The sequence below is a fragment of the Lotus japonicus genome, chromosome 5 (genome assembly GCF_012489685.1).
Source record: "Lotus japonicus ecotype B-129 chromosome 5, LjGifu_v1.2".
Classification (NCBI taxonomy): Eukaryota; Viridiplantae; Streptophyta; class Magnoliopsida; order Fabales; family Fabaceae; genus Lotus; species Lotus japonicus.
In genome coordinates, this window is record NC_080045.1 from 55,827,515 (window position 1) to 55,848,623 (window position 21,109).

At 35.5% G+C, this 21,109-nt stretch overlaps 2 protein-coding genes and 1 long non-coding RNA gene across 6 annotated transcripts; 2 read left to right on the plus strand and 1 right to left on the minus strand.

Annotated features, from left to right (window-relative positions):
* The first annotated feature begins 410 nt into the window (after positions 1–410).
* Positions 411–4,720, plus strand: LOC130721486 (uncharacterized). 4 transcript variants are annotated; one of them, XR_009013468.1, is made up of 7 exons: positions 478–802; positions 1,143–1,252; positions 1,447–1,501; positions 1,623–1,808; positions 1,974–3,471; positions 3,570–3,676; positions 4,524–4,720. It is a non-coding gene; the product is annotated as an uncharacterized LOC130721486 (long non-coding RNA). The 4 variants fall into 4 exon arrangements; XR_009013467.1 differs by lacking the exon at positions 4,524–4,720 and adding an exon at positions 4,134–4,166 and having other exon boundaries at positions 481–802; XR_009013469.1 differs by lacking the exon at positions 4,524–4,720 and having other exon boundaries at positions 411–802; positions 1,447–1,510; positions 3,570–4,166.
* Positions 4,721–7,430: 2,710 nt separating this feature from the next.
* LOC130721232 (indole-3-acetic acid-induced protein ARG2-like) lies at positions 7,431–8,349 on the minus strand. Its single transcript, XM_057571993.1, has 2 exons — positions 8,158–8,349; positions 7,431–7,877 (listed from the first exon to the last, which is right to left on the minus strand). The coding sequence occupies exons 1-2, from the start codon at positions 8,229–8,231 to the stop codon at positions 7,667–7,669; spliced, it is 285 nt and encodes a 94-aa protein (XP_057427976.1). The 5' UTR covers positions 8,232–8,349; the 3' UTR covers positions 7,431–7,666.
* A 5,671-nt stretch (positions 8,350–14,020) lies between these two features.
* LOC130720370 (poly [ADP-ribose] polymerase 2) lies at positions 14,021–20,880 on the plus strand. The gene is made up of 18 exons (XM_057571001.1): positions 14,021–14,444; positions 14,545–14,683; positions 14,840–14,952; positions 15,093–15,174; positions 15,452–15,687; positions 15,948–16,074; positions 16,286–16,341; positions 16,860–16,933; positions 17,145–17,191; positions 17,327–17,376; positions 17,529–17,591; positions 18,448–18,528; positions 18,785–18,895; positions 19,055–19,130; positions 19,248–19,390; positions 19,555–19,628; positions 20,170–20,275; positions 20,362–20,880. Exons 1-18 carry the CDS (start codon positions 14,361–14,363, stop codon positions 20,449–20,451), a joined length of 1,752 nt encoding a protein of 583 aa, XP_057426984.1. The 5' UTR covers positions 14,021–14,360; the 3' UTR covers positions 20,452–20,880.
* Positions 20,881–21,109: the final 229 nt, after the last annotated feature.

A 21,109-nucleotide genomic window follows, 5' to 3' on the forward strand; every position in this document is an offset into this window, starting at 1 on the left:
ATGTCCACTTCCGCTTGGAATCTATTGCTTTTTGTTAAACCGTGAGAATTTATGTGTCTTCAGACAGAGTTGTAGAATAAATCAATCAATTAAATATTACAAACCAATTAATAAAATTATCACCACCGTCATGTATAATCTATACTAGATACAAAACACAAGCCTCTTCCAACGACAAAATAACGACGTGTCGTTACCACAGCAATTTACCACGCGTCACATTAGCATCCTGCTTTCGGTTTTCCTTATTTCAATGGAGTTATATGTTTTGTCCCACTGTGGATATGTATATGTTTTGACTGTGTTCTGTTTCCTTCCCCGTTTTCTCCTTGCAAGAACCACAGAACTACTGTAACCTTCCCCGTTTTCTCCTGTTTGTCAGTAAAGTCAAGGAGCACGAATTCGACAAATTGTGGGAATTGGAAACTTTTGAAATTCAAATTGAATCACTTTTATCTCTCTCTCTCTCTCTCTCCATATTTGTTTTCAAATTCTGGATCTGTCTCAAAATTATTTTCCTCTTCCTGCTCCGGAAACTCATCTCACCTTCTTTCTCTGCTAATGGTGGCGCTAGATCATCAACGACCGTGCATACCTTCCTTGCACCGCCACCGCTCCCTCCCACGCCCAGCCGCCGCCGGCTGTAGGCCCCCTCTCCCTCTCTCACTCCCAGCCGCTCTCTTGCTCTCTCTCTCCCTCTGCAGATCTTCAATCGCGCCCAAATCTCCAGATCTCGCGCGTCCTCTCCCTCGAAGCCACACACAACAACTTTCAAACCCCGGTGCTTCCGAAAAATCCATCGGTAAGATCTTCTCCTTCTCCTCCTCCTCCCTTTTGCTCATTTATCTTTGACCATTTTCTTCTTTCAATCGTTTTTGTTTTTCTTCTTCTCCTTTGTTTCATATATCAGAACAAGAGAGAGAGAGAGTGGGAATGATAAGTTAGATTATAGTTTCTGGTTTTGTATTGTGTTTTGTCTTAATATATAAGAAGCTAGCTATTTCAATTTTTGGAGTCTTTGCTGTTATCTTCATGTAAAGTAATATGTGAAGAGTCTTTCTATATATGCATGTCTAATCAGATTTTGTCAGCGGTTTTAGCAACCATGGTGAATGAGTTTAGTTTCTGCATTCATTTTTCAGGGTATTGGTATTAAGGAAAGGTATCACCTTGTGCTGAGACAGAAGCTTTCAGGGTTCTTTGTGAATTTTTTTAGAGCTTTTGATTTCTATCTGGGGCCTGGAGTTTGGAGGTATGGATCTATATTTTTCTATCTTATCCTCTTCGAAAGACAGTTATGTTTTTATTATCAAATCTATATTTTTATTATATTTAGGTTGTTAACAAAGATGTTGGAAAAACACCAGGTATGAGGTATTTTGTCTCTCAGAATCATGATGTTGGAAAAAGTGCCGACTTGACTGATATATAAGGTTCTGTTTGCAGAGCTTGATAGGTGAAGATGCTAACATATGGAGAATCCAGAATTCACTTGAAGAGGGTATTGCAAGTCGGGACTGTGTGATCCTGTTAATTCCTCACCATGATGTTTTGTCATGCTTTATTATGTAATTTGGCATTCTTAGTAAAACCTTGGTTTTTTTTTCCTGTAAATTTTGCAGGGCTTTTCCATCGGATCGAAATGCACAGATTGAAAGCATTTTGACAGAGCATTGCAGATCGATGAACTCTTACATGTGATATGGACGGATCTTTAGCCTTTTCATGGATCACGAACATGGAACTTTGAGCTCCATCAGATATGGTCGGTTCATGCTTCCTAAATCTGGGTTTTGTTGAAATGAGGGGTTCGTATTATTATTTCCTTCCCTGACACAAGATGTTTGGACTTCTGGTCTTGAGCATAGTTTTATTTAGTCTGGTCATATTCATATCAGCTAAATTCCCTTGCTGTAACTCATAACTATAGTTAGCTTTGTCTAATGCTAATCATCTTGCCTTCGCTTGGGCAGCCTGAAGATCTGTATATCTCAAGACTGAGAGATTAAAGATGATATGTCTAAAGGAGGAGAAAAAACCTGAAGAGAGGAAAGCTCATGCTCTGTTTGAGGTGAGTTTCTGTTTGATCACTGGAGCATCCTTATTTTGATTATCTTCAATGGTCTAAGTGTTGCTTAAAACTAGCTATAAGAATCGTGCAATTTCATGAAGCTACTGTCTCCATTAGATTTACTGTCATTGGTTCTCAGGAGGACAAGTACAAGTGCTTACAAAGGACAAGTGCTTAAGGAGGACAAAAATCTGACGTGTCCTTAGCTGAGCACCCCTCCACGTGTCATATTCTCACCCCTCCACGTGTCATATTCTCAGACGGTTTTATATGGAAGTCCTTTTAGTCTTCACTTTAGCAGAACCCGTTTGTTGATGCTTTCCCATTTCGTTGGCCACAGATTTGCTCAATGTCAATTACGGGTCTCGCACAAATCAAATTTCTTGGCGCTATAGATCTCCAGTTGTATAAATTCAGTCCAAGCCAAGCGTATCAACCACACTCATTCACAAACAAAGCAATTCACAAATCGACTCCCACCACCACCGAAACCCCCAACCATCTCGCCGTCGCCAGAAAAAGCGACTTGCGATTCGAGAACCCCATCCTCAACTCGCTCGACTCCAAATTGAACGGTCTCTTGGCTGAAGCCTCTTCCGAAGAAAATCCGGCCAGTCCACGGTTCATTTTTTTTCACCAGAGACCTTCACACTCAATTGTGCTTTTACGATGAGACTATTGTTCAAATGATCGAAAAGAAAGGGAGATTGTGAAAGATGAATTCTAGCAAGGAAGTGGCTTACTGATTTGGCTTATGGTATGTCTGTTGTTTGATTATCTGCTATGGACAAATTCTAATGCCATCCTCTCCACCCTGGCTGCCTTTATTTTGGATTTGCTGAAAATTGTTTGTTTTCTCTGCACTGTCATTTCCTAAAATCTCTCGCTATTCCCCTAATAGGGTCCCTATCCTCTTCAATGTCTTTTTACCTCGATTGGATTTCAAATTTTGGGAAAAAAAAATACCAATTGGATTTCTGAGAATGTGATCATTGAACATTTCCTTTCTTGGTGGAATTTTAGTATTATCCATCTTTTCTCATTCTGCATATGGAATTGGTTTTCCTTAGTATTTAGATGTGTTTATACTATGATTTAATATTTTACCCAATTAACACTTTATTTTATTGGCACTGATGGCTAAGAATGAAGAAGAAGAATTCAACACTAGACCACTATCTGTTCTGATGATGAGTATTAAAAATGATACTCATGTATGTTTTTTTAACATTAGATAGTAACATGGATTCTGAGGCAGCCCCTAGAAGGCATTTTATGTCTGAGGTTTTAACCAGACACTTTAACTTCAGTAGCAAGAAGCTTCTGGGTCGTGGCATGGCTTTTCATAGGCACCGCAACATGGTTCAGGATCAAAATTTTAAAAATAGTTTATTCGATGAGTAAGCTATGCAATTTTATTCACAAATGTGCAATTTTATCTGATCATATATTCTTTCTTTGGATTCTATTCTAATGCCAAAACATCTTGCCTTTGTAGAAACTAAATAGTGAAGAAGCAAGAATCAAATAATCATCCAGCCAACTGCTGAACCTGAAAGTACAATTTTTCGAAATCAGATTGGAAATGTCCTTTGCAGTATGCAGGTGGGAATCTTTATCTGAATTTGCAGGTGCTGTTTTATGATGTTCATATGGAAATTTAGGCTGTTAAATGCTCAAATCCTGAGTTACCATGCATTTGTAAGAAGAGATTCATGTGTGTTGGCCGATACTGTTAGGATAATGAAGATGAGTTGAGGTAGGTAGTTGGAATTAGCAAGGTGGGTTAGTTAGTTTTAGAAGAGATTAGTTAGTTGTAGCTAAATAGAGAAAATTAGGATGGAGAGTCATTCTCTCTGATTTTTAAAATGTGTGAAAGGAGAAGTCCATTATTGAAGCCCCATGGATGAGAGCTATCTATCCTGTTTTTAATCAGTCAATAAACATGCTAATTGCTTTTCAATATTTTTTAATAACTTCCCTTTTTTCATCTTTTATGTTGAAGCTACAAGAGGAAGATACACTTACTGCCTCCTTACACCATTTTTTCCACTTATTTCAGGAACAACTTTTTGAATGATTTGCCTTCCTTGGATCCAGAATTATGTGTTCATCTTAATTTTCTATATTTTCCATAACTAAATTAAGCTGGAGAAATAATACATCTTATATGTCTAGATGGTTTACTTGATGAACATTATTAAGAGGAATATTAAATGTGATGTTTAGAACGATGAAATAATCTTGTGGTTTTCTAGGGTATTTTCCAGATAAAATACTAGGTTTTATAAATAGTTTCCATTTATTTGCTGCACACATGTATTCTGCTGGACCAATTGAATGGTTTATCATGTTCAATTGACGCTCTCTGGTTTATCCAATCTGGTTTGCTTCTCCTTTCTCAGTCTTGATCATTTCCCTAACAGTTTCTTTCTTTGATTGGGTCACACAGCTACTATCCCATTCTGATAAATGGCCTGTTTAACAAATTGCTGCAATTTCCTTGGCCACTTGGTTGAGAAGAGTAAGAAAGCCTTCCAAAATCATATTCTATAATTCTTTGAAGAATGATAAAGACATCGGTTCTTATCTTAATATGGTTCTAAAAGATTGCAAACACTTTGCTCAATCCCTTCATTGGTGTCAATCAGTGCATGTCAAGAGACAAATATTCACATTAAAATATGGCTCTCATAGGGAAGAATATTCACATTAAAATATTTTCAAGTTAAAAATAACAAATATAATTTTAGTTTTTTTTTCGTAACTTTAGAAGTAAATATATATAAAAAGAGTTTAATAGATATGCACTGACAGTGTAAAATAGTTTTACACAGTCATCCAATCAAAGCATGCCACATAGGAGAGATAATTACATTTGACTTTAATTTTAATTAAAAGAATAAGATATTTTCTGATTTGGCGAAATTCAATTGGATGTCTGTGTAAAACTATTTTACACTGTCAGTGCATATCCATTAAACTCATATAAAAATATGAAACTTTGATACTAAAATTTGTGTCATGGGGATTGAAATAAATTAACATAGATACACATTTATTTATTATAAAGTAAAAACTCTTACGGGGAGAAACATTTTACATGAAATTTGATAGTGAAAATATGCTGTAGAGTGATTTAACACATTAATATTTATATTAATCACTATGATTGATAGTCCCCAAAAGATAGCACAAGTGGTAAGAGCTATGAAACATATGAGTTTGGCGTGGGGGTCCAGAGATCAATTCTTAGAGAGTGCAATGTATATTTTCGAACAAAAAAAAATCAATATAATTGATAAGGAGCGTATCAAGTAAGAGCAATGTTTATTTTGAGAAATAAGAGTATTAAATCGTGACCATTAAATCTAGCATGAATGATGAAGATTAAAATATAAAGTCACATGATTTTTTTAAAAAAGCACATGATCATTAAATGACATTAAATCTCAACTATCCATTTATAATTGTACACTCACGATTTGATGCTCCCACCCGTCACAATAAACATTGTTCTCACTTGATACGCTATCTTCTTAATTGATATATTTCATTGTTTATATCCACAAAATTTGTAGATATTTATATTTTTTTTTACAGTAGATAAGATTTCTTTAATTCAGATAATGATTATTTAATTTATATTTATATTTCAAAATCATACAATAATATATATTAATTTATAAATATATTATTAATCTTTTAATAAAACATTTACCGTGCAAAGCACGGGCTTAGATACTAGTTGACAACAACAATAAACGAACGTGTGATGCGGCAAGTGGTTTAGACAAGTCGATTCATTTTACATCAATGATTGTTGGCTTGTGTTTATAAAATTAACAAAATGGTTGGATGATAAGCAACCTTGGTCCTTCAACCATAACCAATTAGCCATGGCCATCTCAGGGGCCAATTGTGTTTCTGTAAAGGGGAGCACCGCCCTTCTGTCGTTACTCTCTATATATGAATAATTGAATACATTAGAAATATCATATTACTTCCTTCATACTCACTTACTGCTTACATACATGATTCAGTGTATCCAAGTATATATAACAAATTGAAATATGACCAATTATTTGAAATATGACCAGTTATTTGAAATATATATAAAACTATGTTACAGATTCTGAGCTATAATAATGGAGAAGAGAATAAAACACAATAGTGGGAGAGGGGCATCACTTGAACTAAGCATGTCGATAGCTTCAAAATTCGAATGTATAAGTTTCACTATTTGTAAGATATTCTTTGTATCAATTATTTTCTATATCATCGCCGTGTGAGCCAGTGAAAGAAAAGGGAAAATGTCGATGAAAGACGTGGTTCATTTGTTGTGGTTAGCGGTTACAATCCTATTTTTATGGTCCCAGAGGTAAGAGGTTCAGGTTCCATATTACATACACGAACGTGACCATCACGGATCAGAAACTTTAATCCGAGATAACGTTCCTGACCATAAAAATTCAAAACAAAAAGTGTTTCACAGTTTACTTCTAATTTTCTCTGAACCTTCTTGCATGACAAAAAGGATAGCAACAAATATAAGCGTGTGGATTTTAAAAAATACGAAGAAGAAAAAAAAAAGTCCCTAAAAAATTGTTATCCACATCAAATTTGTAATTAATAAGATACTCTCTATGGCCCTTTTATAAGACCTCTTATTGTGAGAGTGAAACGATAAATGGTCTTATAATAAAGGACGGATAGAGTAGTATGTAATTAATAGTGTTTTATGGGACAAACTGTTTTGGGATTGTTTCCTCTCTCACGGACAATCAGACATGATAAATTTGTTACTACAAGTTTGCTCATGATGAACTTCGAGATTCACATAACATTCTAGCGAGAGATTGAAACGTTCATTTTTGTCACATATCGAGGGATGCTAATGAACTTGCTGACGGTCTTACCGCTATTGATCCCAGGTTACAATGTCGTTTTACTGATTTAGATTCTCCTTTTATAGCAGTTGCTTCTCTGCTTGTGAGAGATGTTATAGCTCTGTACTTGTTCGTTTGGTTTTTCCACTAAAAAATTAGAATTTAATTGCATCACATTTTTCTTTTTAGTTAACTTTGTTAGTCTTTATTTTCTCTCCTTGTAGTCTTATTTATGTGTAATCTTTGTACAAAAAGTTCTCAGGTTAGTTTATTAATAGAATAAAGTCCATGATATTATTTATCAAATGTAATTATTCTATTAGCACATGTCACTCCTCCAGTAATTAGTTTGCTTGTACCACAGATTTTTTACCATTCTAAACACACATTAATACAAAGAGCTAAGTAATTCTTTCATTACCTGAACATTTATGAGGTTCATAAAAATTAAACAACTCTGCACTTCTAGATGCCCTCAAATTAATTAATCTATTTCATTCATAACAACAGAGATTACATATGGGGGGACCAACAAAATGGACCAAGAGAAGATGATTCTCAGAACAATACAAAGAAGAAGCACAACATGAACATAGGACAGCCCATATATGTCCGAATCCCCAAAGGTTCTGTGACCCTCAATAGACAAGAGGCACACCATTCATTCAGATGGTGGTTAAAAATTGAAACAAATGAACTCAATGGTTCAATTTTTTCCCAGAACCGCAGATCGCAGCTCCGCGACATCAATCTCTTTGATATTCTCCGGCTTGTAGTAACCGGTGACAGGGTCTGGGACCCATGAAACCTTCTCACGAGCTGCAGCCTTCTCTTCCCCTGACTTAGTACTTCCCATCTTGCCACTCATTGAGGCACCAACTCTACCTGCACTTTGTGCTGTTGCTGCGTACCCGCGCCTGTTAAACAAATTTCAACCCCTTCATCTAATTAGCAACAACTATTATATAATTAAGATAATATAAATTTTGTCTGTTGAACATGTTAAAAACTGATCAAAACCATGAATTGTTTTCACAATTATATGTTATTTAATTTACGGTATGCCCGTTCATATGTGTTAGAATTAATTTGCAACGATTATGTCTTTTAACTTGTGAACCAGTTTTTTCTTAATCGTCGGCAAACAAAGCCAGAGACAAACCCCTTAGGTTAAGAAAACATTGGGGTATTAATTACCTGGCAAGAGAGTTGGAAAATTCTTCAGCTACCAGAGCAGAGATAGCCTTGATGTTGGTGAAAGAGCGAGCCATTGGTGAGGAGAAGATCGAGTGCTTCTGAATTGTAATTGAGAATGAATATTGAACAAGAAGAGAAAACAGAGTCTCCACTTGGTATTTTGTTGTGATGGGTTGGAGTTAAGAAGAAAGTGGTGGTGTTTATATAGGCAAATTTGGAAGGTAGAGAGGAAAGAGCTAGGGAGTATAAGAAAATTCGTTGCATCATAAATTAATGAGTCATTAGGCCACGTACGTACATACATACATACGAGCCCCGTGAAAATTAGCATCCGCTAGGTGCTTACTTTTTCCAGCTTGACTAACTGTTGATTTACCGTTAAGTAGAACTAGTATTTGGCTTTTTCTTATCCTGATTATTACGCGGAAAAACACATGCTTTGTTCGATGTTTCTAGAAAAAGAAAACACACACAGGTTTCAAATTAATTTGGGGGCAAATGACCTCTTCATAAAGGATTAGTCAATATGTAGTGTCGACATAAATCTTACTATAAAAAACATAAACCAAATGAGTGAAAAACTATATTGCCAGACAAGGTTAAACAATTATGGTTATTTCTCAGAGATATACTCAAATGACTTCTCATATTCTCTATATCTCTCTTTTATTATATATCATATTAATTATTTTTCTCTTTGTTCTAAGTTCTAACATAGATTTATGGCCATCACACCGAGCTGATCGCACTATTCTCCCTGAGTGTCAAACTTATCAAGGCACAGAAACGCACTCCCAATCCCCAGAGTTATCTGAGCACAAATATACCATCATCGGCTCCAGACCTCGTCCCTTTATCTGTCCCGTCTCACGTCTCTTCCCCATATGTCCAACACGAAGCTGGGAAGCCTTGTTGGAGCGCCATAGCTAGACCTACCTACTTAGATGAGGCGTGAGGCGTTCGTCAGCAAATCCCTTGGATGAGAATGAACCACCACTCCGAGCACTCATTACACCCTCGAAATCCACAAAAGGACCAATCTCATATAAAAGGCGTCGTGGCCCACTCTTCTCTTTCTTTTTTATTTTGAGTGTCTGATAGATGTAAGCATTGTATATATATCTTCAAATTTAAAAATAATAATAATAGAAGAGAGGGAAAAACAAAATCTTCACAATTATTTTTGGGTAAAATTATAAAGTACAGTTCCTAGAATTATTGTGTAAACAAATATAAGAAAGATCAGAAAATACACAAATATGAATTTTCAGAGCGTGTTTGGTGCCTAGACTAGAGGAGTCAACATGTGGCTAGAGGACTTGGTAGTCTTGACTCTTCTTCCATTGCACACTTATAGCTTTGCCAACTTGTTGATTGGTAGCATTGACATGAGTTACTAAACCGAAAGCAATGGTCAATAATGGGGATCTTCCAGATATCCAATATACGGAAGCCACTTGGCGTTTTGGAGCCTTCAATTATAATACCATGTTGTTACATGAAAAGTTGAAAAGTAGTACTCCCTCCGGTCCTATTTATAAGCAACAAAAAAAAATTCACATAGTTTAAGAAATGTAGTTAAACTAGATAAAATGCATTAAATTTGTCTTAAATCAAAATAAACTTCCAAAATTACCCTTTGTTATTAGTGTTGGAAAGTGGGAAAGAGAGAGAATAATTAATGAGACACATTTTACAAGTTAGAATTAATAAGGGCATCATTGGAAAAAATTAATTAATATAGCTCAAACTTTCATTTGGTTTTTTAAAAAGGACCAAAGTTTTTCTTCTCTTTCATGCTTATAAATAGGACCGGAGGGAGTACTTCACAAGAATCTATCGTATGATGTGGTTTGATATGAAGCTAAGAATAAGGAATTAAATTTTATATATGTTCCAACATGGGTCTGGAGCGGGCCGAGAGAGTTCGCTCCAGATTTAAGGGCCGCACTGCATTTTTTGCATTGATCCGGCTCATGATGAGAACGGGATAGATGGAGCAGACGAAACTTAATTATCTCTCTTGAACAGATGAGCGATATATCTCTAAAATTAAGTGAGTCGGGTTAGAAGAAAGACAATTATGTATGAAATGGAGTTTAGATTCATACTCTCATTTATCATCAGGGCTAATAAAATAGATTGGTTATTCTTAATCATAACTGTAATTCCTTATAATTTTTCTCCCTTAAGAAGTGTAGTTGAACTGGAATAACAAACTTGATTTCCCGGTACCAATTTATTTAAAGCTGAGGGTTCACCAACTATATAAAAGAAGTCCTCACTACTATATATTATATACTCACTTTTTTCCACTAAACACATCATGAATATTTTTTCTCAGTCTAATTTTGATAGTCGATTATATTCAAGGACAATATACAACAAGGTGGCCTGGATTATAAAATAAGCCATTGACAATACAAGAGCATTAATTAATTTATCCTTTCGAGATTATAAGGGCCAATGGGTCGTATTCTTCAATTTCACCGTCGCTATATGTGGCTCCATGCTTCCCGAGTGAGCCATTCTAACCTTTTTCTCTATTTCCCCTTCATTCTGTAAATTAATTAAAGTGCTGCATACTCTATAGTGGCGATAATACATTATTTTTAAAAATATAGGTCAGATTTTTTATGCCCATAGCAAGACAAGAGAGCCTCTGAACCTAACTAAACATAGATAGAAATGTATAATAATTAAAAAAACAAGCATCTTAGAGTCAGCTAACCATTAATTATGTACCAAAAAAAGCTAACCATTAATTTGTGTTCACCACATCACAATTTGATTCATCCTTATCCATCCGAGGACACTAGTTAGTTTTAAATTTGCCAACTAGCTAGATTGAACCACAACAGAAAATATCAGCTCGTTATAATTTGATTATTAATCCTATCTCTTAGAGGGTTGACTTTTTGAGGACATAAAATAGAATCTAAAGAAGTTTGCCCTCATGCAACACATAATTAATCCTTTTCTATGCATATATATATATATAGAAAATACGTTAACTAGTAGTACCAATAATATTTTCTTTTTACATCATATTATGTGACTTGTAGTAATTCTTTTGAAAAACCTGAACCAAGGAGAGGAAAAAACATAATTTTTTTTTTTCCTTCAGAAGTAGCTCATTCCATTAAGAAACTTGGGGCAAACCCGAGTTAAGGCAACCGGCCCATTACAACCAAACAACAAGACACATACAAGCAAACATGAGACTTTTTTACCTTGGTAGTGTAGATTTGGAGTTTATTTACCAATTTTGTGCAACTTTTAAAATATTTACAGAACTAGTGTAAATTGCCACTACCATCGGCGATATATATCTTTTTTTTTCACGTTTTAGAGATATCGTCAACAGCTCTGACGATATATATATTTTTCTAGTATCGCCATTAGGACTGACGTTAACCAAATATTATATATGATTTCTTTTACTGTCGCCATTATAATTGACGATTTTGAATTTTTTAGTGTCGCCAATCCTATTGGCGATGTCTTGTTTTTTTTTTTTTTTAAACTATATAACTTATAGTACTGGCGTTCCTTTTTTCGGTTCACAAATGTGGTTATTAGTTAATAGTTATATTTTTAAAACCTAAATATATATATAGTTAAAATATATACATAGTTAAATAGCAACACATTAAATATATTAAATGTATGCATGTAAGAAAAAAAAACATGCATGTATTCATGTGTCTAGTATTAAAAAAAAAGAATTCATTGCTTAAGACAAAAAAAAACAAGAGACATCGCCAATGGTAATGAAGATTTCTTAAAAAAAAATTAAAATCGCCACTCATGATGGCGATACAATTTTTTTTTAATATATGTATAATCTTAACGCCAACCCTAATGGCGATACAAAAAAAAAAACCGAACATCGCCAGATCCATTGGTGATTTCTCTAAAACCTGAAGAAAAAAAAATAGATATCGCCATCAGCCATGACGAATTACACTAGTCTCGTAAATATTTTAAAAGTTGCACTAGATTGGTAAATAAATTCTAAATATACATTACCAAAGTAAAAAAGTCCAAACATGAAGCACATGCCCTTTAGAAGCATAATCAATAAGGTGCAATAAATAAATGAATACAAAACTTAATCAATTTTAATTTTTTGATCGGAATAAATCCCACCAATCACTCAAGATTGAGTATTGTTTTAAGAGAATTCCCTCTTTTATGGCGGCTACTTTGTCATCGTGTGTGGGTGTTCTACTGATGTATCTGTAAAGATACTCTAACACCCAGTGGCGGATCCAGGACCCTAGGGTCAGGGGGGTCAAATTTTTCAAATGAACACATCAATAAAAATATAATTAAAAACAATTGTAATATGTTTATACGAAATTATACATATCATAGTTGTCCTTTACGTTTTTTTTTTTTGATAAGCCATATTGATAAATTAAAAAGGCACAAGGGGTGCCACCCAAGGTACACAGAAAGAAAAGAGAAAGGAGAAACTACAAACAAAAGTCAAAAATAGAAGAGTATTACAAAAACAGAGGAAACAGGGGAAAACTAAATGGGATCAGCTTTAAAACTAAAGCCCCCAAAAGCATCCCTTCAAATTAGATACTTGCTATCAAGTTGTCCTGCCTTTGCTCTAGAATTTCCAGCACCGAATGTCCCCAATCATAATCAGGCCCTTGCACATAAAGCCAATTCAATCCCAATATCACAACAGTATAAGTATGTGTATGTATCAAACCGATTGGAGGCATAGGATAGGTTGTGATTGCCATTCATACATTGAAAAGTGGAAGTCCTTTCCCTTTGCAGATAACCATTGCCAAACCTTAAGCTGTGCTTTATCAAAGATTGAGTCCTCTTGCAGTGAAAACAATCCAATTTCTATGTTCCCACAAAGCCCAAGCCATTGCTATAATCAACATATAAAGCTTTCCTATGCTCAAAGCAAACAGACAAAATAACATAATTTTCCTACACTTGAAGACCAAATTAATATTTACCATAACAGATCAATCATCAATTATTTACCCAATTCCTCACTCTTTGTCTCTGGTTTCTTTTTTAGTAATTTTGTGCAGTAATTGTTTTTTCTTTCTTTCAAGTTCCACACATTGAAAGTGTATGCTTTGTAAATTTTAAATACATCTAAATCTAATGTATGTGGGACTTAGTAATAGTAGCCCAACCTCCTGCAGTCCCACAAACCGCCCCAAAAGCCTCCTCAACTTGCTTGATCTGCACTATTTCTTTGTTTGATAAAGTAACCCCACCACACAACCAGAAGTTATGGTCAAAAAACGCACTAACAGCACCATACGCACACACACGGTACCACAGTAAAAAAAAATACATAAAACTAGAGAGAAAAAACAGATTGTGCAGACTGCAGTGCATAGGAGAAGATTAGAAGCTTTAGAAATTAGGGAAAACAGATTTGCCATTTAGGGTTAGGGAAAAATCAGCCATACCTTTAGAAATTAGAACCCCAGAGCCAGACCAGAGGGCAGAGGCACAGTGAGGCACGGCTGGACAGTGGTGCCGTGGTGGTGGTGCGCCGTGAGTGTTGATGACCCAGACGGCCAGACCTAGGTGAGACCGTGAGAGTGCTTGAGAAATCAAAGCGTAACTCGTGAGAGGTGAGAGAGATCTGACTATGTGAGTGTGTGTGAGAGAGAAGTTGGGGTCTAGGGGTGCAAATGTAAAATCTCAGGGGGTTCAAAAAAGATATATTATAGGGGGGTAAGTAGAATTTTTTTGTTTTTCAGGGGGTTCAACTGAACCCCCTGGGCTCTATGTGGGTCCGCCCCTGCTAACACCCAACCCAACTCCCAAGTTATTTAGGGTACATGGTATGTGAGGGTAAATTAAATTAGAAAAGAATGTGCATATGATCGCTTTATATGAAACCAGTATTGAAGCGTCTTAAGTTAAGTTGACGTCGCTCGGAGTCATAAGGGCGCGGTTGGCCATGTGATTGTTGCATTTAGTTCAATGGAAAAGAGACGGAAAGATTGATGATGGAGGAAAAATGACCAGAACACATTTATTTCCATCGTTTGGTCCCTTTGTGAAAAAGGAGGGAAACTTTCTGTGTACCCTACCTCAAGTCGTGCTAAGCACACCTCTTGGGCAGTTAAAACGACGTCGTATGCAGTAGCTCTCTCTCAAAATTGAAAGTGCAGAGTGAAGAACCGCCACAAACTCTGAGAAAAATGGCGGCAAAAACGAGGGTGGAGGAGCTGCGAACGGAGCTCAACCACCGTGGACTCTCCACCGCCGGAACCAAACCTACTCTGGTATCCTCAAACCAAACTCATTCACCTTCTCCTTCTCCTTCTTCTTCTTCGCTTCCCTCTCTCTCTTTTTCAGTTGGTGACATTTTCCCCTTTCGTTTAGGTTCGTCGACTCGAAGCCGCTCTTCGCAATGAAACTCCGAACTCGACGGCTGACGCCGGCGCTCGTCGCTCTGGTAGAAAGAGACCAAGGGAATCCAACAACGAAGAAGCTTTGATCAATGTTGATGATACTAAAAACGGTTTTCTCCTCATTTTTGTCTTTTTCAATTTCTAACTTTTCATTTCAATTGTAATAGTGATTATTGAATGTGTATTTGCAATCTGTTCTGTTTGTTTTCTATCTAATTTTGGAGTATAGACATTTGAATTGGCTGTAATTTGTGTTATGGCTGCAGAGGAGGCAAGGGAGGAGAAGGAAAAGGTAGTGACAGCAACCAAAAAGGGCGCGGCTGTTCTCGATCAATGGCTTCCGGAGCACCTGAAGGCACAGTATCATGTTCTACAACTGGCAAGTCTAATGCTAGCTGTGTGACTGTTACATTTGTCTAGTTGTTGCATGTTGTTCAAATTCATAGCTTTTTGTTTGGATGAATGGTGGTTACTTAATGGGTTTGGGATCGTAATTGGTATATTGTTTTCACGATGCAGGGCGGGGATATCTATGATGCCATGTTAAACCAGACAAATGTTGGGGACAACAATAACAAGTTCTATGTGATTCAAGCTCTTGGTTAGCTATCTATTCCTTCTTCGTATTTATGATGTTTACATTGATTTATAGTGGTGGTTAACTGGTTATTGGAATAACAATTCTTCATAGCAGCAGAATTTTGAATCATATGAAGTTTGGTTTAGTGCCTCTTTTCCCATTTAATACACTAATACTATCTTTATATCTGGAATATAAGTTGATTATTGGGCGCAAATGTAAATAGTAATGCAAGTATTTAGAGATTTTTGGTCTATTCCACTGGTTTTTCTCACTGCCTTTTTTAAATTGCTTGCAGAAGCTGATAATGGTGGTAACTTCCTTGTTTACAATAGATGGGGCAGGGTAGGTGTGAAGGGCCAAGACAAGTTACATGGCCCCTACACATCACGTGAAAGTGCTATCCAGGAGTTTGAACAGAAGTTTTTAGCCAAGACCAATAATGCTTGGTCTGATAGGAAAAACTTTGTTTGCCATCCGAAGAGTTATGCATGGTTGGAGATGGACTACAGTGGCAAGGAACCAGAATCTACAGTGAGTTATGCTGACTCTATTCCCCTTGTTACATTTTATTTTTCTTCATGTACCCTGATATGCGTTTTTGCAAGTAACTGATCCGCTCGCCCTTGATCATGAAATTAGTTCACTCTCTATATATCAATAGGTACTTGTTTTTGTATTTATAGAGTAGAGTTATCTTTTCTTGGGGGTCTCCTAGTGGAGGGGGAGCAAAATTAAAATAAACTTGTTCAGTTGTTCATTCTAAACACTTGGCAACTGTTTATACTTCTAAGGTTACAGAAACTCCCAGTCACAGTTTACAAAAGCAGCCTCTGGAATCGAAACTTGAGCCACGTGTTGCAAAATTTATCTCTCTTATTTGCAATGTGAGCATGATGAATCAGCAAATGATGGAAATAGGTCAGTTAGTCATTGCTTATTTTCTTTATTTCACATATGGGATGAGCCCCAGATCATATGATCTAAAAGCATGCTAGGCATTCAGTTTCTTTGATTCTTCAAAGTCACAGTCAATAGTCATTATCGTGCATTTGAACTTCTCTCTTTAGAATTGTGGTATAGCCTCAATCAGTATTCTTTACCTGCTTTACATGTGAAATCTTTCTTTTAGGTTACAATGCAAACAAGTTGCCCCTTGGAAAACTTAGCAAATCTACAATTTTGAAGGTAAGCCTATGGGCATGCCATTTTTTCTCCTTTGTCACTTGTTGATTTTATTTACTGTTCCTTTCACATTTCAAAAGTCTATCACATGTGCTGATTCCTGCTTTTGCTGCTATTGTGTTGTTGATGAAATGGAAATTCTTTAATGCCATTGAGCGTCTAAAGTGAATTATTGTGTAGGTCGTATTAGTTCTTTCCGTTTCTCCATTTGAATTTGGGAAATTGGGTGAGAATAACAAAATTAACAAGTTTCCACCATGAGCCTGAGTTTTCATATTGTTATTCAGAATCTTTTGATTTCAATCCCCATTTCTCTTTGCTTTAAGTGAAATAACAAAAAAGAAAGAAAAAAGACAAGTTAAAACTTGAAGTCCTTCCATCTTGATTGTGGTGCTAAGGTTCTCTTGTGTGATGACTTTATTGTTTTCATCTTCTTGTTACTGTTGCAGCATTTCAACTTGCATGCTTTGCACATCTTATCCATTGAGAAGTTAACCATTTACATTTCTTAACTTATATAGGGTTATGGTGTTCTCAAACGACTTGCTGATGTGATTGATAAGTCTGATAGGAAAGTGTTGGAGCAATTAAGTGGGTAAGAATTTTGGTTATATATTTATTTTTCTCAAAGTGCTATGCTCTATTTTTTTTTTCCATTGCAGGACTTGCCTTTTGTTTTTGGCTTTTGAAGAGCTGTGTTTGTTTAACCTATATTAAAATTCATTCTCTGTTATTTGTGGTTGAGAATTTTGTGTTAAAGGAATTGGATTGCCATATTTTATAATTGGCTAATTGGCTTGTTGCAGAGAATTCTACACTGTAATTCCTCATGATTTTGGATTTAAAAAAATGCGTAAGCTGTCTCTCTCTCATTTATCCCTTGCTCAATTGTAGAGATATAATACATAAACGTAAATTCTGATGGTGGTTTTAATGCATACGGTTTTGAGAAGCATACTGATTGACATTGATATATAAATAATGGCAGGTGAGTTTGTAATTGACACCCCCCTGAAGTTAAAACGCAAGTTGGAAATGGTAATTCTTTTCTTTCCAATTATACATGTATTTACCTTGTTATTCTGGTTTCTCTCAGAATATGATTGTTCTTTTCTTCCTTTCCAATTATACTTCAGTTTCACCGGTGTTTGTTTAACCAGTGACATTATTTGACTTCTACTCAATTAAAGGTTGAAGCACTTGCTGAAATTGAGGTTGCCACGAAGCTCTTGAAAGATGATGCAGAAATGCAGGTACCCCCCCTTGTATGAATTTCTTTCGTGTAGTTGATCATCAGGATCTATAATTATTTTTAAAGTCTTGTTTTAAAATTTTACTGGGATACCCTTGTTAGTTAATATCTTTAAATCTGTGAGCTCCAAGAATACCTTCATAGTAAGCTTGAGGGGGAGTATTGGTTAGTTGATATTATCCTTACAGTTCAGATGTCTGAACGTGTGTGTCTGCGTTTTTGTTAAGCCTGAGAGGACTTCTCTCGGTCAATTTCAAGTAGTCTAAAGAGTTGAAGTAATGCTATGGGTGCTTAAAATACGATGGAAATTTAATAATTTAACATTAAAGAACATACCACAAGTTATTCTGAAATACTTATGTACACATTTAATTTGCCCCTCGTATCCCCCATTTTTACTGAGAAAATATCTTAGGGTTGTATTTTAGTTCTTTTGGTGAAATGAATGGATAAGTACACAATGTTTAGTATGGTAGGCATCCCAAGTTGACTTCTTTTGGATTTTTCCTTTTTGGCAGTTTTGCACCAATTTATAATTCAGTATAGGCACTTATATGTCTAATGTTTTATACTTCTATTTAACACTATTCTGTATGCCAAGGAAGTGCCCTTTTGCCAATGATATCCACTTGTCGGTTGAATGAAATGCATTCCTGTTGTCTGTGCTAGTTTTTTCGTTCAATTTGAAAATTCACTGGTTTACTCATTGATAGTTAGACGATTTAATTCTAAAATTTGAAAATAGAATGGAACTCAAATGGCATTTTGTTTCCTATACGTTTTATAGTTAGGATTTCAGCATTACTTTCTGGTCAGATGCATTCTAATTTATTATTATCATGATGGAATTGCTGTAGGGAGATCCCCTATATGCTCATTATCAGCGCCTTCACTGTGAATTGGTACCAGTTGAGTTTGGTTGCGAAGAATTCTCGACGGTAAATATTTGTTCTGCCTTTATAGTTTTCTTGTAAGTTTAAAGATAATTAAAGACTGAGAAAAAACTAAGTAAAAGTTAAATCTAAACAATGATAACATTTATTCTCTTTTTATCTGGAATACCATTTATTTTCTATGCTGAAAACACTCTGATGCAAAGTTTCGTACTGCGCAGTAATTAAATTTGACCTATTGCTGGAGTTTCAGTTGTTAATCCCGATACTTTCTATCATTTTCCACCTTTGATGTCATCAGATTGAAAAGTACATGAAGAACACTCACGCAGAAACACATTCAAACTATACTGTGGACATTGTTCAAATATTCAGGACATCAAGAAAAGGCGAGGCTGAACGGTTTAGGAAGGTATGACTAGAGCCGTATTGAATAATGATATTTCATTCTTAATTTGTCTCCTCTTGAGGATATAATTTTGTACTTTGAAGTTTTTTTTTCAGTTTGCGATATAATGTTTTTTGTAAACATTTTGAATTAAATCAACTGGTATTTGACCTTGTGTGACAGTTTTCTAACACCAAAAATAGGATGCTTTTATGGCATGGTTCTCGGCTCACAAACTGGACTGGAATTTTATCTCAAGGTTATTCCCTCTCTAATTTATTTGGTAGTTTACTTGGTTTGCATGTGTGTGCATATGGAGACATTATATTGTTTGATATAAAAATATCTGAGTCTAAGATGGATGCACTGTCATCAGGTTTGCGCATAGCTCCTCCTGAGGCTCCTGTAACTGGCTACATGTTTGGGAAGGGCGTGTACTTTGCTGACATGTTCTCAAAAAGCGCAAATTATTGCTATGCTACGCGTACTGCTGCTGATGGGGTGCTCCTTCTATGTGAGGTTGTTTCTTGTCTAACAGTGAACATTGTTGTCTTGCTATCCCATGTTATTGAAGTGAAATATAGTCTGAAATTGCCTGCAAGGTTCCATTTAGAAGATTAGGCTGACAATTTCATTATCGATTCATGTCTTCAGAAAGTATTATTTATTTACTGTACTTTTAGGTCGCATTGGGTGAGATGGCGGAGCTTCTATCTGCTAAATATGATGCTGATATGTTGCCTAAAGGCAAACTGAGGTATGTTTCTCCAATTTGAGCATGTTTGTTTTATGGGCTCAGTGAAAAATAATTGTTTTGAGTGTTACTTTTAATGTGAATTGTGTTACTTTGGGTCGCTTTTTCTGTTATGCAAATACGTTGATAGCTCACTTAAGTTTAACACATGTGGATTTTTTTTTTTCTTTTCATTCAAGTTGGAACCCACAAAATATATTTATATTTACACTTCAAAATTAATTCTATCTTGCTATTCAAACAAAAACCATTATTTTAAACTTACATTTACAGTAACTACAAACTTCAAATCATTCTCTTAAATTTTATTCTACTAAACATAATTATAGTTAATCTAAGACTTTTCATAGCTGCCACTTATTTTGTTTAACTTGTATTGGCAGAGGAGGAATTGTCTTATTGTAAGACTTGATCTATTTGATTCCAATTAAGTTCTGGTCTATTACTTGTAAATCCACCAGTGAATGTTTGTTAAAGTTTCATATATCGTGTGCTGTATGCTTTACTTACTCGAGTTTATATGTCATTCAATCTCATGCTGCAGCACAAAAGGAGTAGGAGGTACTGCTCCTGATTTTTCAGAATCTCAGGAACTTGAGGGTGGGCTTATAGTTCCCCTAGGAAAGCCAAAAACGAACTCAGGCTTAATGGTATGCACTAGAATTTTATTTTTTATCAGTTGACAAGTTTATTGATGATTGCCCTGATGTATTTATACTGTATCACTGTGTTGCAGGGAGCTCTATTGTACAATGAATACATTGTTTATAACGTGGAGCAAGTTAAGATGCGCTATATTGTTCATGTAAATTTCAATTTTACCTGAAGGTAGTGGGCTGGTGTGTGACTACTCTGTTAATTATTTTATATGTTTCTTTCATCACTATCTTGTTTACCCAGCCAATCAATTGATCAGTGTAAAGTAATTTTGTTGAGAAAAATGAGAAGGCTTGCACTTTGATTAAGAAAAAAGGGCAAACCTAGTGCGGTAGGTAGTCTTGCCTTGCATTCTTGCAAGGGGAGAATGCAAGGGGGTGATTACACAGCTCGAATATGTAACTGCAAGGTCACGTGGCTGCAGTCTTACTATTGTTCCTAGGCTCACCCTATCCCATGATTAAGAAAAATGAAACAAATAGGAAATGGAAACTAGGATGAGATAAGTAAGGACTAAATGCTCAATTTCGTCCTGTAAGCGTTGGACACCTTAGTCTCTAGACAAAGAAAATACATCCCACTTCTTGCTTGTGTCAAATCTTGGTCAAGTTCACCCCAATAGTTAAATATAACATCGGTCAAATTAAGAAAGTCAAATTTAATAATTTAATAAGTAGTGTGTTTATTTATTTTACTGTAACTCTAATAGTTAACTTTTTTTTAATAGTTATTATTGCATACTTTTTGTCTGACATAGTTGATCCAAAAACGCACTCAATTGACTTGTTGGCGTGTCTGGTGTAAATGTGATGATTATAGTGAATTTG

Excerpts from the sequence above, each read along its gene's own strand:
- LOC130721232 (XM_057571993.1), bottom strand. The coding sequence starts at position 8,231 with ATGGCTCGCTCTTTCACCAACATCAAGGCTATCTCTGCTCTGGTAGCT. Across the intron at positions 7,878-8,157 it reads TTTTCCAACTCTCTTGCCAG|GCGCGGGTACGCAGCAACAG; the intron begins GTAATTAATACC and ends TTTGTTTAACAG.
- LOC130720370 (XM_057571001.1), top strand. The coding sequence starts at position 14,361 with ATGGCGGCAAAAACGAGGGTGGAGGAGCTGCGAACGGAGCTCAACCAC. Across the intron at positions 17,192-17,326 it reads TTTTGGATTTAAAAAAATGC|GTGAGTTTGTAATTGACACC; the intron begins GTAAGCTGTCTC and ends AAATAATGGCAG. Across the intron at positions 19,131-19,247 it reads GACTGGAATTTTATCTCAAG|GTTTGCGCATAGCTCCTCCT; the intron begins GTTATTCCCTCT and ends CACTGTCATCAG.